Genomic DNA, 15,274 nt, shown 5'->3' with positions numbered 1-15,274 from the left:
ATTATATTGAGCATGGTACGGGAAAACACCATTATATCTTGTTATATCCAATTAACGACCGAGATGAAGTTTGAAGAAAATATATACTTTTTGGTCCATATCAACAAAAATTAGAAGAGTATCCAAAACAACAACAACACAATTTAAGTAGTTTGATGATATATAGTTTTTTTGTCATACTTAAAAGATAAATTTTGCCACTCTCACTTTTGAATCATTGTTCCGTGCTTGCACGCTGTACAACGTGGAGTGAAATTATGTGGTTGATTACTACTTCACAAATCACAATGACGAATAATGAAGACTGAACTTCAAATATTTAACCTCCGTACATTGGAGCGCCATGAGATTTATTCTTGAAATGGACCATCTCACAACTTCATTCGTAACTTCACATACAAGTTTATAACCCCGGCCGAAAGCCTTTAATACACCTCAGTGGATAAACATCAGTACATTCTTCAGTTTGCTGTCATGCATTGCATGGATCACGAATGACCTTCTCCTGCCACGTGTTTGGCGGTGGAGTTTAAATTGATCGGGTCGATCGGAGCAATTATGTATCCAGGTGTTCGCGTGAGGTAGAGAAATCTACATACCGATCAAATTATTCAAGTAAAATAGTTAATCGATCAATCGAGTACTGATGGAAGAGGAGCGCGAGAAGCAAGTAAGAGAGGAGATGCAGAGGAAAGAGAAGGAGAAAGACAGCGTGATTTCAGAAATGGAGCCCCTTAACCGTGAGGCATACGGTGGTGGATTGTACGCTAACGAAAACCTTTATTCCGGTGAGGGACGTCGTAAAGATCCGTCGGCGGAGGAAAACCCACCTGTGAAGAGAGCGAGCGACACCCAAAGTGCCGATGGACCGGTAGAACCTAGCCAGCCACCCAAACATAAACCACCACCTTCCACCGGCGACCGAGATCTTGATATTACTGGCCAAACTTATATTCAGTAGTTAGGTACGTTGTTCAGCTGTTGGATATGTAATAATACATGTGACCGTACTACTTAGGGTTTCAGTTGTCTGTGTTTCTTTGAGATAATATATATCTTGTCCATTATATCTCATATTCTCACGTCTATTTTCATTTCATCGGGATATATCTTCTACATTTTCTTTTGCATTTTCCAGATTTGTTATTGTAAACGATATACTGTGATAGTTGAGAGTTGAGACTCCATGGCCGTGGGTAATGCAGAGTAGAGAGATAGATCATAGGATTATGGCCGTGGTAATTACATGAACAATCGAGAGAGGCGTGAATAGGATTATGAATCACTAGTCTTTGTACTTAAGTACTTAAACAGCATTCTTATTAATTCTCATCGTAATCCTTGTACTGTAGCATATACTCATTTTTGGTACCAGAATAGCCATCAATTTCATCTATCATGTACCATAAACTCTTCATCATTTCTTTTAAAAATGAACATCCACAATTCATATATTAGACAAAACATTATACACTACAACCAAAACGATTCTACATGAACCAAAACTATCTCTATACGAGTATGCCTTGTGTTTAAGAGTGCATGTGCCTGTATGCTGTTTTTGTTGTTGTTAGTTTCTTGTTCCGTGACGAGCTTGTAGCTTCACTTAGGACCAGAGGTGATCCCTGTCTTACAAATCTCGTCCACCGGCGGTGTGTCCCAGATCCCTGTCCGGTTTCTCATCTTATTAAAGTTCGCAATGCACTTCTCCACTGTCAATTTCCATACTCGTTTTCGCTCCGAACTCAATTTCTTCCCAGCTACCTTATCAAACATCTTCTCCCAACCCTCGTCAAAATCCCCATGCGCATTGCAAAGCTCCAGGGTTCCATTGGCCCAGTCGGTCCAGCCCCACCCTTTGTTCAGGCCCTCCATAACATCTCCTACACATGGGCCTTGGCACACTGGCTTGCAAGGCCTGCATTTCACTCCACTCAATGGGCCTGGGCTCGAAATGGCTGCAACTGGAACTCCAAAACGCACTGGCGGGAAATCATACTTCCGGTCTGTAACTATGCAAAATGGGAGTCGTTTTAAGACAGGAGTGACCTTTCGGGTGGTGAGCTGAGCCTTGAACGACGCCTCCGAGTTGAGTTGGTGGAACCCTGCAGCGTCCAGCTGAGGTAATAAGGAGAGGCGAGAGAGGGCCACTGTGGAGGTGTTGAGGTCCCCGATTCCAAGCCGGTCGTTCAGTCCGCCATAATTGGTACCCGGTGGGACTAGGTACTTGCCCGGTACAAAAAATTTCGGGTCGAGCGGGGCGTTCCAGTACCCGTCAACCCGGGTTCGGACTATCCAGTCGTAGGTGAAGTTGTTCTGCTTCTGGTATTGTTGAATTAGTGTCAGGCAGCCTTCCACAAGATTGAAATATTGCAGTAGACCCTGCAGAAGCCATTACAGAACACATCAAACACATAGAATTTCTAGTTAAACCAATCACTGTGAAGATTTTAAGGGTAAGAATAAAGACATAAAGTCCTAGTCAACCATGCTTACAATTCAGGGTTTGACTATTATTAGCTTAAACTAATTGTATATAACAAGGAAAGATGGTTTAAAAATCAAAATAAGTTGGTGGGTATTGGAAGTTGTGCCAGTCCACTGGCCATTCTATTGATCGTAGGGCCCACAGCCGGCTAAGATGGATGGCCTAACATGTCTTGATCAAATGATCACCACCCTCCATATCTGGGAAAGCTTTAAACAAATTCTGAAATTCATCTGATGCGATTATCCCGTACAAGTGGCATAATAATTGTATCACGCGCCCCGTTCCACACGCGCGTTACGGCACTCTTAGATAAATTTGTGCAGTCACATTTTGGTTTAAAAACAAGTACAGGAGTTGCCGAGTTCACCAAAGTTTAATTACTTTGGTCAGCAACATTAAATTAACTTGCGTATCAAAAAAAAACATTAAGTTAACTTGCCACAATATGAACGTGAACATGGATTTACTTTTACGTTATGACGAAAAATAAAATTACAGGGTGGTCCTTCAACTGTAGGTAATAATAAAGCTTCGAAACATTTCCTTGTGAAGAATAGTAAAATCGCCTAACAAAAACGAATGTTCATATCAGAAACACACAGAACGTTAATTTTCAATGACTGAGAGTCTGAGAAGGCGAAGTTAGACGCGTTCCTTTGATAGAGAAATTAGACAACTACACCCAGTTCAAGATTGTCGTCATTAGCTAGATATATCTAAATGTACCATAACTATCATAATAATTCCTAAATAAATAAAGAAATAAGGAAAAAAAGGGGTAAAATAAACGTAAAAAAATGAACCTGGATGCCGTTCGGCGAGTTGTGGGCGGTTAAGACTCGGAGCTGCAACTCGGACTCGGGCATCGGTTTGGGCCGGAAAATCCTGACGGCCGCGAGCCTCGGGGCGGAGTTGAGTAGCGAGAACTTGAAGGCGTTGGAGTCCATCGGACTATTCAAGAAAAGATCCGAATTCGGATACTCTAACAGTATCTTCTCGACTATGGACGGCCCGGTGAGCTCGAACCTCCGGGCCCCACCGACCAAGCACACCGCGATTCTCGAGCGATCCAGCTCATCCTTCCAGGACGAGGGAGCGAATACGACGTCGCTTTGTTGGGAGTCAGTGGAGTTGAGCATAACGGCTTGCTGGGGGTGAAGGATCGTGCGGCCGAGAATGAAGGATCGGACAGGGGATAAGGAGGAGAGAGAGAAGAAGACGATGAGAGAGAGGGGAGGGATGAGGATGAGGAGGAGGAGGCGCCGGTCGAGATCGGAGAAGCAGCGGGCGAGAACCATGACGGCGTTTTTCGGATGCTTTAGCATTTTTCGGACACGATTTTGGGGTGTTCCATCTGAGGGAGGAGTATAATATTGATGATGAGGAAATTTGGGTGACTTTGGGTTTACTTCTCAGCTTTACTCTTTGTGCGATTCAAATTTCAGGAATTTATTTTCGTTTTTGTTTTGTTTTTGTTTTTTTTTGCGCAATGTGAGAAGTAGGAATGGAAGATGAGGCGGCGTTTTGGCGTGAGGATTTGGTTGTGGGTTGGATGAAAATGAAGGTCACATTCAATCTCTTCGGCTTTCGTCTAGTGAGAAAATTAAAATGATCAAGTCCATTTATTTGAGCTTTACTGTTCTCATTAGAAAAGTATGCCTGCTTATAAGTACATTGATTTCGTACTTAACCGTAACGGGTTTAGCTCTACGAGCAAATGTTATTATTTTGTACACATTGTTGGTAAAATATATGGTCTAATCGCTATATTAACGAGAAAATAAATAAATCATTTAGACAAACAAGATGCATAAATGTTAACAAGATAAAACCGATAAAAGTTAGAAAGACCTTTAACATTATAGTTGAGTCTAAAACTTGGTTCTATGTTCTTAAGACGAAATTGCCTCCTCATCGGTGCTTCAAGGAATTAATTGCAAACATCTCCCAAGATACAACAACATTCTTCTTGTGGTAGTAGCACTCTAAACCCCAAGAAACAGCAAACAAAGATTGCGTATGAACTCTCTCTTGAAAATGACTCATTTGACAAGAATAAAAGAGGAAATATGACTGAATTCTATCATTTTTGGAGAATGTGGTGTAACAAGCATTATATAGATGTAAGAATGTAAAAATGACTCTTTTAAGAGTTATGACTTTTCACCAAAGGTTGTCTTTGTGAGGAGTCATGGCTTCTTATTTCGTTGTCACTTACATATATATTTACTTAATATATTTTCAATTAATAATTCATCAACTAGATTATAGTCTAGTTTGGGTTTGAAGTGCAAAAACTCAAAAATTGACAAACTCATTTTTAAAATAAGACTAAAAACGTGGTTATTAACTTATTAAGACAATTTTATAAATAAACAGATTTTATAAAACTTGCCAAACAAAAAAAATATTATTATGAGTTAAATATAAATACTTATTTTCCTCAGAACTCAATACCAAACTGGGCATATATAATTTAATATTTTCATATCAAATTCTCCAACACAACAAACGGTAATTGTGCAAATTTGAATACAATTAACTACCGAATCATGAATGCGGTTTCTTATTTGGTGCATTTTGTCTAGTAAGAGTTTTGGTTTGAACAAGATTAATACGCATTCGGACCATAAAATAGTGTAATGAGAATGGGAATAACTTCAGATTGATCACCGAACAATTTTTGTTTTAGCACCCAAATGGCAATCACTAATCAATTAGGCCAAAGTTTCCCGGATATCCAAAATTTTGGAAAATTGCCACATTTGGGCCTATCTGCGCGCCTTATTCAGCAACACTAGCCCAAAACGCAAGAAGACACAAAAAAAGAGGAACAAGAAGGTGAAGCAGTAGGAGTTCATGCAAGAAATGAAGCAGTAGTGGAGCAATGCAAGGAGGCTCATCGGGTATCGGTTACGGTCTCAAATACCAGGTCAGCACCCAAATCTCAAATCCCTAAACCCTAATTTCAATTCTGACTATCTGATTCTCTGCGTCGCGTCCAGGCTAGATGTATATCAGATGTTAAAGCTGACACAGATCACACCAGCTTCATCACCGGCACTCTCAGTCTCCGAGAAGAAAATGAGGTTTCTTTGATTTAGGTTTCCTAATGGATTCGGGAGTGTTGTAATTCGGATCTGGATCTAATGGATATTGAATTTGGAATTTACTAGGTGCATTTGATTCGGCTCTCTTCGGATGGAACTGAGTTAGTTTGTGAGGGCTTGTTTTCGCACCCTAATGAGATCTGGGACATTTCGTCCTGCCCATTCGACCAACGCATTTTCTCTACTGTTTATTCTACTGGTAGTTTCTTACGCATTTTCGTTGTGCATTTTGTTTATCAATGTAACTGGGGAATTTGAATTAGTAATTTGCCTAGTGGTTGTTGCTGTCGAAACTAGGGACTTTAATTGGTTGATGATTATAGTCATTTTACACTTGAATGGACTATCTAGCTTGTCGGTTACATGAGAAATGGATGGATGTGCCTCGGATCAGTAACCTATCGTTTTCATGTTACTGAACAGTGAACATGTATGAGCTTTAATTGTTCGGTTCCTCTTTATTCTTCATCTTGTTTCTCTGTCGTTTTATGTATTGAAGTAATTGCAACTCTTTAGAGCTTTCTTATTGATGAAGTTCAGTGTGCTTAAAGGTGAATCATACGGAGCATCAATATGGCAGGTTCCTGAGTTGTACGGGGAGCTAAATTCTCCTCAGTTGGAAATAATTACCACCCTTGATGGAGATGTTGGCAAAATCAAGTCGTGAGTTTGTTAACTCTGTTCTTTCTCTGTACATTTAATGACTAGTTGTGTTTTACGAATCCTAGTCAATCTTCTTTCTTGCTTTATAAACAGTACATACCTGAAAGTTAGTAAGAACATTTTGTAAGAAACCAAAAGCTATATGCCATTGAGAAAGGATATGTCGGAAGTGTAATATACCTTTTCTTTTATAGTGATTAAACTGAGGGTTTGCAAACAAGGTGTTTATATCAGTTCTTGGGTCGTATAAGTGCTTAAAGATATTCTTTGGTATAATCTTTTGGTGATATTCTTGAGCATTCTATATTATGATAGTTATCTGCGGAATTTATCTCATGTTGATATTCTGACATGGAACAGCATTATTTGGTGGCCATCTGGAAGGCATGATAAGGTGATCAGCATCGACGAACAAAATATATGCTTATGGAGCTTAGATCTTTCAAAAAAAAGTGCTCAGGTATTTTATAATGACTTTTTTGAGATCTCTTGTCAGTCATCTGTAATTGCAGTATACAACTATACAATTATGGCTAAGCGACAGAGCATGTCGTCTGCCAATATTTAACTAGACAATTTCTACAAAGTTAACAAGTGTTTATAATATGTGAAGAATGCTTGGACAGCATTGACAAAATTGGCCTTTTTTTTGGGATGTGAGATCTTAAAATCTCTCGCTTCTACAGCTCATTGCAGTTGATAGAGTGTCTGTTCCAATTGAATTTTTCAGACACCTCATTTTCGTCTTTTGTTCAATCCAGGTTCAATCGCAGGAGTCAGCTGGTCTTGTTGCTCAATCTGGTGGAGCATGGGATCCACATGACATGAATGCTGTTGCAGTAACGTGTGAATCTTCCGTTCAATTTTGGGATTTACGGGCAATGAAGTATGTTTTCTTTTGATACTGTAAAGATTACATTGCGTTATTTGTTAATCAGGATCAATTGTGATGACTTAAATTTACGGAGTCTCTTGAAGCATGTATTCAGGTTTTACTCAGCAGTTGTATTTCGTTTCTGGTGAATTTGCATCTGAATAGAGGAACTAGATTCCGTTGCGTGAGAAGAATACCCAAAAAGGGGGAAATAGATTCTGTTAAAGTTTTTGTACATGTAAGGTTCTCATCAAAGTTCTCAACTAATCGAAACAAACTTATGTGCAGGAAGACAAATTCAATTGAACATGCTCATGTTCGCAATGTTGATTATAATCCAAAGAAGACACATATACTTGTAAGAACATAGTTCTGCTCCACTGAATGTGCTTTTGCCATTGTATTAAATTTTAGTCCTGATTCTCAACGATGATTTTGAGTCCATTTGTAATATATAAGTTAAAGGGTCTGTTTTGTGTAATGCAACTTGTATTTCTTTCATGCACAGAGTCATGGACAACTGTCACAGTAATTACCCTGATTCAATCTTAAAAAGGACCATCTATCTATAAAGGCCTTTGCTTTATCTTAACTTGTTTTACAGATGACTGCAGAAGATGAATCTGGAATTCGTATGTGGGATCTGAGGAAGCCAAAGGTTCCTATCCAGGAACTACCTGGACATACACACTGGTAACTATATGAGTTCTGTTGCATTTGATCTTTTCAACATGTTTCCCTGATGAACCCTGTATGTTTAAATCATGTATGTTTTAACAACATTTGGGTTGCATCATGGCGTGTGAGCTGTGTGGAAGAAGTTTCATTATCACATAGATTAATCTGTCGAATATGCCTGCAGGACATGGACTGTCAGGTGCAACCCTGAGTATGATGGGCTGATTTTGGTTTGCTCTCTCTCTCTCTCTCTCTCTCTCTCTCTCTCTCTCTCTCTCACGCGCACACACAAATAAGATGTGGATTTGGCCTATTGTGCTGCATATGTAGCTCAGGAGTTCGTTGAATTATTAAATATGCTCTACTGCACTTCCTTGTCAAAATGATTTAAAAAAACTGTGGTTAACATAATTATGGGTTCGAAGCTAATAAAACTTTGCTGCCAGAGTTCTGGTACGGACTCAACAGTCAACCTGTGGTTATCATCTCAACCTAGCAACAATGAAACAATAACTGAAAGGTAGTTTATATTGATCACTGATGTTTCACAAACTTCTCATATGCCAAGTCATTTGCTCTTTTTGAATAATGGCAAGGTTCTTGTGATGCTTTTGCAGCCTTGTAGAGTCACCAAGTAAGCAGATTAATCCATTGCTCCACTCATACAGCGACTATGAAGACAGTATCTATGGTAACTGCCACAACTCCCTAGGCATACACTTAATATTAATCTAAGTCTAACTATTTTTACTTAAAATTGCAGGCCTCACTTGGAGCTCTCGTGAGCCTTGGATATTTGCATCACTATCCTATGATGGGAGGGTAAGAATACAATCTGTGGTCTTAGAAAACCAGAAAGAAGCACCTATCTTTATGGGAATTCTAATGGTGACGAAACAAACAAAAACAAAAAATTCTTTAAGAGCACGAATCGTTTTGCTATTTTCTGTTGGATGATTCTGGTTTTATATGCATTTGCTAGTTTAGTTGCAATGTACATAGGCAATCAAATGATCATTCTATCACAAAACATGCATATGTTGTTGGAAACACCATGTTCAAGAAAAGAAATCGTGTCTGATGTGGAACTGTAATGCCATGATGGAACACAGAAATTACTTTGGTTCTTTTTTCACAGGTGGTTGTTGAATCAGTGAAACCATTTCTCTCTCGGAAATAAGGTCCGCAGACTGCTTCATTGCTGTCATCGGCATACTCGGTGCGTGTGATTATAATTTTCTTTGTTGACTTTAACAATCAAATTCTGGATTCACATTTTTGGGTCAATTATGCTATGTGATTATACATGACATTCCGACATAACACCAACTGAATTTTGGTTTGTATTAGTGTATTACCTCCGCTACTGGGGAACCCAATGCTTTTAATGAGGCAAAAGGGCAATGTAGTAGGAGCAAATACTAAGGGAAAGCTAAACTAAGGGAATTGAAATACTTCATTCATTCATTGGTGCCTCAAATGAGGTATGAGGTTACAATATATATGGCTGCTGCCACAACATAGTTATCTCATACTTGGGACCGCCCTAACAAAAGAAGACACTACAACAGTAACTATGTAAATAAAACAAGATGCAACCGATTGGAATAAAGACAACTGCAGATGCAGTGGTGTCCTTAGCAAAATGTACTTCTTAGGCAGAGGATGTCGATCACATGTGATGGTGATTAAGGGGGGTTGGGCCTTTAGGTAATTGGGTTGCTCTCAACACAATGTTAGGCGATTGAGTTGCACGTATATCAAGTATATATCATCACTATCCCCTTTATAATTCATACTTCATGTTTCCCCCCCTGTATGTACACGCTTTTGCCTTTCCAAGGTGTGACTGTTTAGTAGACATCAATCTCTACGGTCATCAAATGATACTTCTATGATGCTATAGCCTCTAGGCATACACAAATTCTACTGTTTCTGATATATCATTGATCTCTCTCGCTTTCTTTGCGTTAGGAATGGTCTCTAAAATCGTTTGGTTGTGATAATCTTTCGCCATCTTTCTGTCTTCAAATCATTCTTATTTTCTTCCATAGGATGATTTTGGGAGGAAAACTATAGCTGAAGTAGACTGCCTAGTCTTCAGTTGGCCTCAAATCGGGTTTAAATTTATGCCAAAGTCCACACATATTTTCCATATTTCATTTTGTGGGTCAGAAAGTTAGAGGTAGCCATTAAATGTCAAGCTTGTTGGGTCGAGTTTGACGTTAAGCTTATCCAAACTGGAGGCTGACGCTCGTATCAATTGATATGGTTCGTATCAATTGATATGGTTCGTATCAATTGATATGGTATCAGAAAATATATTTTGTTTGGTTTCCTCGTCCTAAGCAGAGACCCATGGTTTTGTATTTAATCCTTACACGTGTCGCCATTCCACCAGAGCTCTGTTGCCACTTCTTGATTTACACGTATGCGAGATTTGTGTAGCTTATCCGCCAGAAGGTCCGGCCATGTCATCATGGTGCTAGCTACTGACACGTGGTGAGACCAGGAGAGCGATTCCCTTTCCACTAGTAGTGGTGGGTCACTGAATCCCTGTCGCTATAGTATCGCGCTTTTAAATTATGTTACGTTCAGTCCTCCACAACTTAAAAGCCTCTCCGACCATGTATATGTATCTCGTTTAGTTTGATCCACAACATTTAGAAAAGTTCATGAAAACAATGTTCGACCTTGTCTCAATTGCCTTTGCGATATCTTCTATTTCAGTTATGGATAATGCGAGGCCATTTTAAAAAGAAGATAAGTAGTAACCAACATAAAACCACAAAAATAAGAAGGGATTGGTGCGTTATTATTTAGTGCGAAGATAAGCTAAAGCCAAATTTGACTCATTTTAGTTTATAGGATATGATAACAAGAGATAGACATTAGGTGAGTAGGTTAAGGGTTCGGCCAAGTGTTTTTGTTACGTAACACTTCCCTTAGAGGCCGTAAATTCCAAGTAGTCTGAAAGTGTATGGCAATTTTATGTACATTTCCTTTGAATGATAAACTTCGGCTAAAACTGTACCTGATATGACTCTTTTAAATTTTCCGTTAAAGAATTGCGATCACTGGCCTGATATTATGAACTTTAACGTTTTTTTTTTGTTGTTGTTGAAAAGTTAAAGTTAAAAACAGCCTCAATTATAAGGTATCAATTAGTGTTTTGAGGTCCCCTCCTTTAGAAATGGACAGATTAATATAATTTTAATCAACAATTATATAGAAGAATCCCACCCACCCACCCGATTTCGCATTTTGGTTTTGTTGCATTTTTTGAGTTTTATGGAAAGTATTGTTAAGTGACGGCTCCACCACCCCCCCAATCAGGCATATGAGATAGAAGCTACGCACAGTCCATGGGCCCAGCCTGCTCACGTGTAACTGTACAAAGATAATCTCGGGAACGAGATCGTATGTATTATCAATTTCTCGTATGTATTTATCTCATTACATATATATATATTCCATTATCTCACACCCACCGCACAAGTCAGAGCGATCAGTCGGTCACTCAGAAACGAGAAGAGCAGGGAGAGACTGAGAGAGAGAGAGGTCGCAAACTCTCATCGTCCGTCTGATCGTGGTTAAGATTCGCCCCGAAATTCCCTCCGTCGCTCTCATTGGCCTTCTCCTCTCCTCTATAAAGCAAAGCAAATCAAATCAAATCACATTGTTTTTTTGTTTAATTTTTTAAATTCAAATATAGATTTGCTCAACCCCAACAAACAAACCCCCAGGTCTCCTCTTCTTGGACTCCAACAAATCAACCACACCGCTACTCCTACGCCCTCTCTCTCTCTCTCTCTCTCTCTCTCTCTCTCTCAACCTCCCTCTGTTGCTAGCTCCGATGGCATTTTCGTAAAATGGCAATGGAGGCGGCCACCACTAGAGGCTTCGCGACTCACCTCAGCCGCCTCTCCTTCCTCCACCACCACCACCACCCTCCGCCGCATTCCCTCGACGAGCTCACCAAGCGGCGGAGGATCACCGTCGTCGGCGGAGGCGGCAACCGACTCGCGGTGAGTCGAATCAGCTGCTGCTGTTCTGACTCGGTCGTTCCTATTCGGAGTAGCGCCGCCGCCGAGAAGTGGAAGAACTCCGATGAGCGGCGGTTCGATTCCATGAACAGGCCGACTCACAGAGCTGGACTCAAAGCTGCTGCGGCATTGCCCTTTGCTTCTGAACAGTGCGTTCTATCTGTTTGTGATTTTTGACCTTGATTGTGTTCTTTTGTGGTTTTCAGAATAGTAATTTTACTATTTGCTCTTGTCATTTTTTTTGTAATGCTGCAGATCTCAATTTGCGTCCAAGCAAAACAACAAGGTGTACACTCGCCGCCGGCCTCGCTGTACTCCGGGAACTACCGGTCCACAGTCTCGTGATACTCCGCCGAAAAGAGGTGAGTTGATGAGCTCAGTTGTTAAATTGTCAAAAGATGTAATTTGAGTCTAATGTGATGAAGCATTTATCATTTGGTTGTGTGTAGATACTGGTATTGCAAATGAGAAGGACTGGGGGATTAGCTTGTTGAATGAGCATGTGAAGGAGTCGGGGACTAATGAGGATGGAAGCACTTGGTATCGCGAAAGCGGGGAGGAGCTGGGGGACACTGGATACAGATGTAGGTGGACACGGATGGGCGGTGCTTCTCAGGACAACACTTCGGAGTGGAGAGAGGAGGTATCTATATACATTACTTTGTCGTTCTTTGCTTGTTCGGAAACTTAAACCAAGGCGTAGCGTAGTTTATCGGGCATTTGCATTTGATTGAGATGAATGTGGAAAGCAACACTAAAGACTTAGTCTAAAATACATCAGGGCAAGTTGGATGCTCTGATCCGCTGGATTTGTTTTTATAAGAATTATACCTGTTGGATGCATTTAATTCAGTTTATTGATCTCGTTGACAGTGGTGGGAGAAAAGTGATTGGACTGGATACAAAGAGCTAGGTATATCTCTTGTTTCTATCTATAAATTTTGCCAATATCAGTCCTGCTCAGAATCATGGTTGTGCAATCCAAATTTTGTAGCCCTATTCATATATGTTTCTAGAAATTCTGAAATGAACACTTCCCAATGTCGTGCCAAACAAAATGGAGACCGAGGGCATTGAATCACAGTTATGCACAATATAATAGATTACCTATTTATTGTTCATACATCTCAGTTAGTGGTTTTTCTGCGAAAGTTACTATTATTATTATCTATCATTGGTATATATTGGCAGGCCATTATATGTACAATTTCTATTTTCATAGGTGTAGAGAAATCTGGTAGAAATGCCGAAGGAGATTCATGGTGGGAAACGTGGCAAGAGGTTCTTCACCAAGATGAATGGAGGTCTTTATTTAATCTAGCTTTCCTTGGTTAATTTTTTTTTCGGTTACTTTTTATGGACTAAGCAATCCAGATACAGTTGTGTTTAAACCTTAGTTTCATCTTCTTACCAAACTATGATCTGTATATTTGAAAGTGCAGTAACCTAGCAAGGATTGAGAGAAGTGCACAGAAACGAGCAAAATCAGGCACTGAAAATGCTGGGTGGTCTGAGAAATGGTAAGATCCATTTGGGGTGCCAAATGATATGATGTTAAGTTATTAATATTTATAATGCCTTGCACAAATGCAATAATATATATGTATGTCGATATGCGTAATTTTGAGACAGGTGGGAGAAATATGATGCCAAAGGCTGGACTGAGAAAGGAGCACACAAATGGGGTAGACTTAATGAACAGTCTTGGTGGGAGAAGTGGGGAGAGCATTATGACGGAAGAGGATCTGTACTGAAATGGTTTTTTCTTAGCTATTCTCAACTTGATTCTTTGCTAATTTTAATCCGGCTCCGCCTCACTAATTTGATCTTTGTACAATTAAAATTTCACAATACAATTAAAACTCTCTAGCCATTTGGTTCAATTATTGTTAATTTCGTAGGGTGTTTTCGCTGACTTATCCAATGACATGTCTTACTGTCTCAGAATGTAATTAATTCAATCGTTATTTAATTAACTTTGTTGAAATGAAAGTTAAAAATAGAGAAACCAAAACAAAACTTTGTTATCGTATCATTGTTCTGTTCGGTGCTCCTATTCTTATTCTCAGTTTTTTTTTTCCTTTTTTTTTCCATCATTTAACAAGGGTGAGCAATGGATATTAAGCAGGTGGACCTTATATGTCTATTTCTTAACTGAAGGAGCCATCTCACCCTATGTTACTCTTTCAATTTCTTAAATATCAGGACAGATAAATGGGCAGAGACTTCACTCGGAACCAAATGGGGAGACAAGTGGGAAGAGAAGTTCTTTGAGGGTATAGGTTCACGACAAGGGGAAACATGGCATGTAACTTCTAATGATGAACGTATGTCCGGCGATTTTGAATATAAATACTCTACTCACAGTTCTTTTTCTGCATTTATGTTGTTTACCAACACGATATGATCATATCATTGTAACTTATGTGGTGACTAGTATCCATATCTTTCCTTAAGGAGTTTGGAATGAATTCCTAATATCCTTGTTCTAATTTGAATACATTGTCAACGAAATCCACATCTAATTTGGTGTAGCTAATATTTTGTTCTTTGATGTCTAGGTTGGTCAAGGACATGGGGAGAAGAACACACAGGAAATGGGTATGCAAACAAAATAACCTTGCACATTGGTGTATAGATTTGAATTGGGTCTGTGTATAAAGTTTTTCTTTTTCTTTTTTAATGTGCATTTGTCGTTGCAGTAAAGTGCACAAATATGGGAAGAGCACAACAGGTGAAAGCTGGGATATTGTTGTGGATGAGGAGACCTATTACGAGTAAGAGTCACTCACTGTCTCTATTCTCCATTCCTGTACATATTTCTACACTTTGAAATCCTATAGGAAAGTATGCACTGCAATTTTCTAAGATAAAGTAAAACTTTGATATCAAAGCGTTCAGTTGAAGTAATTTGATGGTTTTGTTTTTATTCAAGGGCTGTGCCGCATTATGGGTGGGCAGATGTTGTAGGTGATTCTAGCCAGTTACTATCAATCCAACCTCGTAAAAAGCCTCGTGATGTCTACGCAAACTTTGACTTTACGAAACCTGCTACGCACTTATCGATTCCAAAGAAGGAACCACCACCTCCAGAGGATGCAGTTCCTCCAGAAGATGAACCACCAGAAGTTTATCCCCAGTGAAAGGGTGATTGTTAGGATGTTTAGAATATTGCTCCAAGTCCAATTACGCAGATTGAACTCGTCATGTGACGGTCGAAATATATTTGTTCATTTTTTTCAATGGCTATCTTCTCATTTTGGATTTCGTTACATTTCCCATTATCCCGTTGGGAGTTCCATTTGTCTTGTAAACTTGGTATATGCTTTGGGATTAGAACTTGAACATCCAATCCTTTCTTTTCAGTTTTCTTATATAGATGTTTTATATCTAATGAGTGAATCCTAAATTT

At 39.4% G+C, this 15,274-nt stretch overlaps 4 protein-coding genes across 4 annotated transcripts; 3 read left to right on the top strand and 1 right to left on the bottom strand.

The window, feature by feature from the left end:
- The first annotated feature begins 646 nt into the window (after positions 1–646).
- Positions 647–961, top strand: LOC126784327 (uncharacterized). Its single transcript, XM_050509796.1, has one exon. It carries the CDS (start codon positions 647–649, stop codon positions 959–961), a length of 315 nt encoding a protein of 104 aa, XP_050365753.1.
- Positions 962–1,401: 440 nt separating this feature from the next.
- On the bottom strand, positions 1,402–3,949 carry LOC126785107 (uncharacterized). The gene is made up of 2 exons (XM_050510698.1): positions 3,295–3,949; positions 1,402–2,382 (listed from the first exon to the last, which is right to left on the bottom strand). The coding sequence occupies exons 1-2, from the start codon at positions 3,814–3,816 to the stop codon at positions 1,603–1,605; spliced, it is 1,302 nt and encodes a 433-aa protein (XP_050366655.1). The 5' UTR covers positions 3,817–3,949; the 3' UTR covers positions 1,402–1,602.
- Positions 3,950–5,294: 1,345 nt separating this feature from the next.
- Positions 5,295–9,217, top strand: LOC126785112 (WD repeat-containing protein DWA2). Its single transcript, XM_050510707.1, has 13 exons — positions 5,295–5,423; positions 5,497–5,580; positions 5,668–5,800; positions 6,153–6,264; positions 6,625–6,724; positions 7,026–7,150; positions 7,427–7,496; positions 7,743–7,831; positions 8,001–8,046; positions 8,263–8,336; positions 8,434–8,507; positions 8,580–8,638; positions 8,955–9,217. Exons 1-13 carry the CDS (start codon positions 5,379–5,381, stop codon positions 8,994–8,996), a joined length of 1,053 nt encoding a protein of 350 aa, XP_050366664.1. The 5' UTR covers positions 5,295–5,378; the 3' UTR covers positions 8,997–9,217.
- Positions 9,218–11,337: 2,120 nt separating this feature from the next.
- LOC126785105 (uncharacterized) lies at positions 11,338–15,227 on the top strand. Its single transcript, XM_050510695.1, has 11 exons — positions 11,338–12,011; positions 12,118–12,224; positions 12,312–12,505; positions 12,736–12,775; positions 13,085–13,166; positions 13,305–13,382; positions 13,495–13,620; positions 14,068–14,189; positions 14,424–14,463; positions 14,565–14,639; positions 14,798–15,227. The coding sequence occupies exons 1-11, from the start codon at positions 11,689–11,691 to the stop codon at positions 15,003–15,005; spliced, it is 1,395 nt and encodes a 464-aa protein (XP_050366652.1). The 5' UTR covers positions 11,338–11,688; the 3' UTR covers positions 15,006–15,227.
- The last annotated feature ends 47 nt before the right edge of the window (positions 15,228–15,274 follow it).

Source organism: Argentina anserina, chromosome 2, assembly GCF_933775445.1.
Source record: "Argentina anserina chromosome 2, drPotAnse1.1, whole genome shotgun sequence".
Taxonomy (NCBI): Eukaryota; Viridiplantae; Streptophyta; class Magnoliopsida; order Rosales; family Rosaceae; genus Argentina; species Argentina anserina.
This window is presented reverse-complemented; position numbering and strand designations above follow the sequence as displayed.

Bases quoted from the DNA above. Each gene is read 5' to 3' on its own strand.
- LOC126784327 (XM_050509796.1), top strand. From the start codon at position 647: ATGGAAGAGGAGCGCGAGAAGCAAGTAAGAGAGGAGATGCAGAGGAAA.
- LOC126785107 (XM_050510698.1), bottom strand. From the start codon at position 3,816: ATGCTAAAGCATCCGAAAAACGCCGTCATGGTTCTCGCCCGCTGCTTC. The intron at 2,383-3,294 runs GTTCATTTTTTT...TGGCTTCTGCAG, and splicing joins ACTCGCCGAACGGCATCCAG to GGTCTACTGCAATATTTCAA.
- LOC126785112 (XM_050510707.1), top strand. From the start codon at position 5,379: ATGCAAGGAGGCTCATCGGGTATCGGTTACGGTCTCAAATACCAG. The intron at 7,497-7,742 runs GTAAGAACATAG...CTTGTTTTACAG, and splicing joins CAAAGAAGACACATATACTT to ATGACTGCAGAAGATGAATC. The intron at 7,832-8,000 runs GTAACTATATGA...ATATGCCTGCAG, and splicing joins CTACCTGGACATACACACTG to GACATGGACTGTCAGGTGCA.
- LOC126785105 (XM_050510695.1), top strand. From the start codon at position 11,689: ATGGCAATGGAGGCGGCCACCACTAGAGGCTTCGCGACTCACCTCAGC. The intron at 12,506-12,735 runs GTATCTATATAC...TCTCGTTGACAG, and splicing joins CTTCGGAGTGGAGAGAGGAG to TGGTGGGAGAAAAGTGATTG. The intron at 13,621-14,067 runs GTTTTTTCTTAG...CTTAAATATCAG, and splicing joins AGAGGATCTGTACTGAAATG to GACAGATAAATGGGCAGAGA.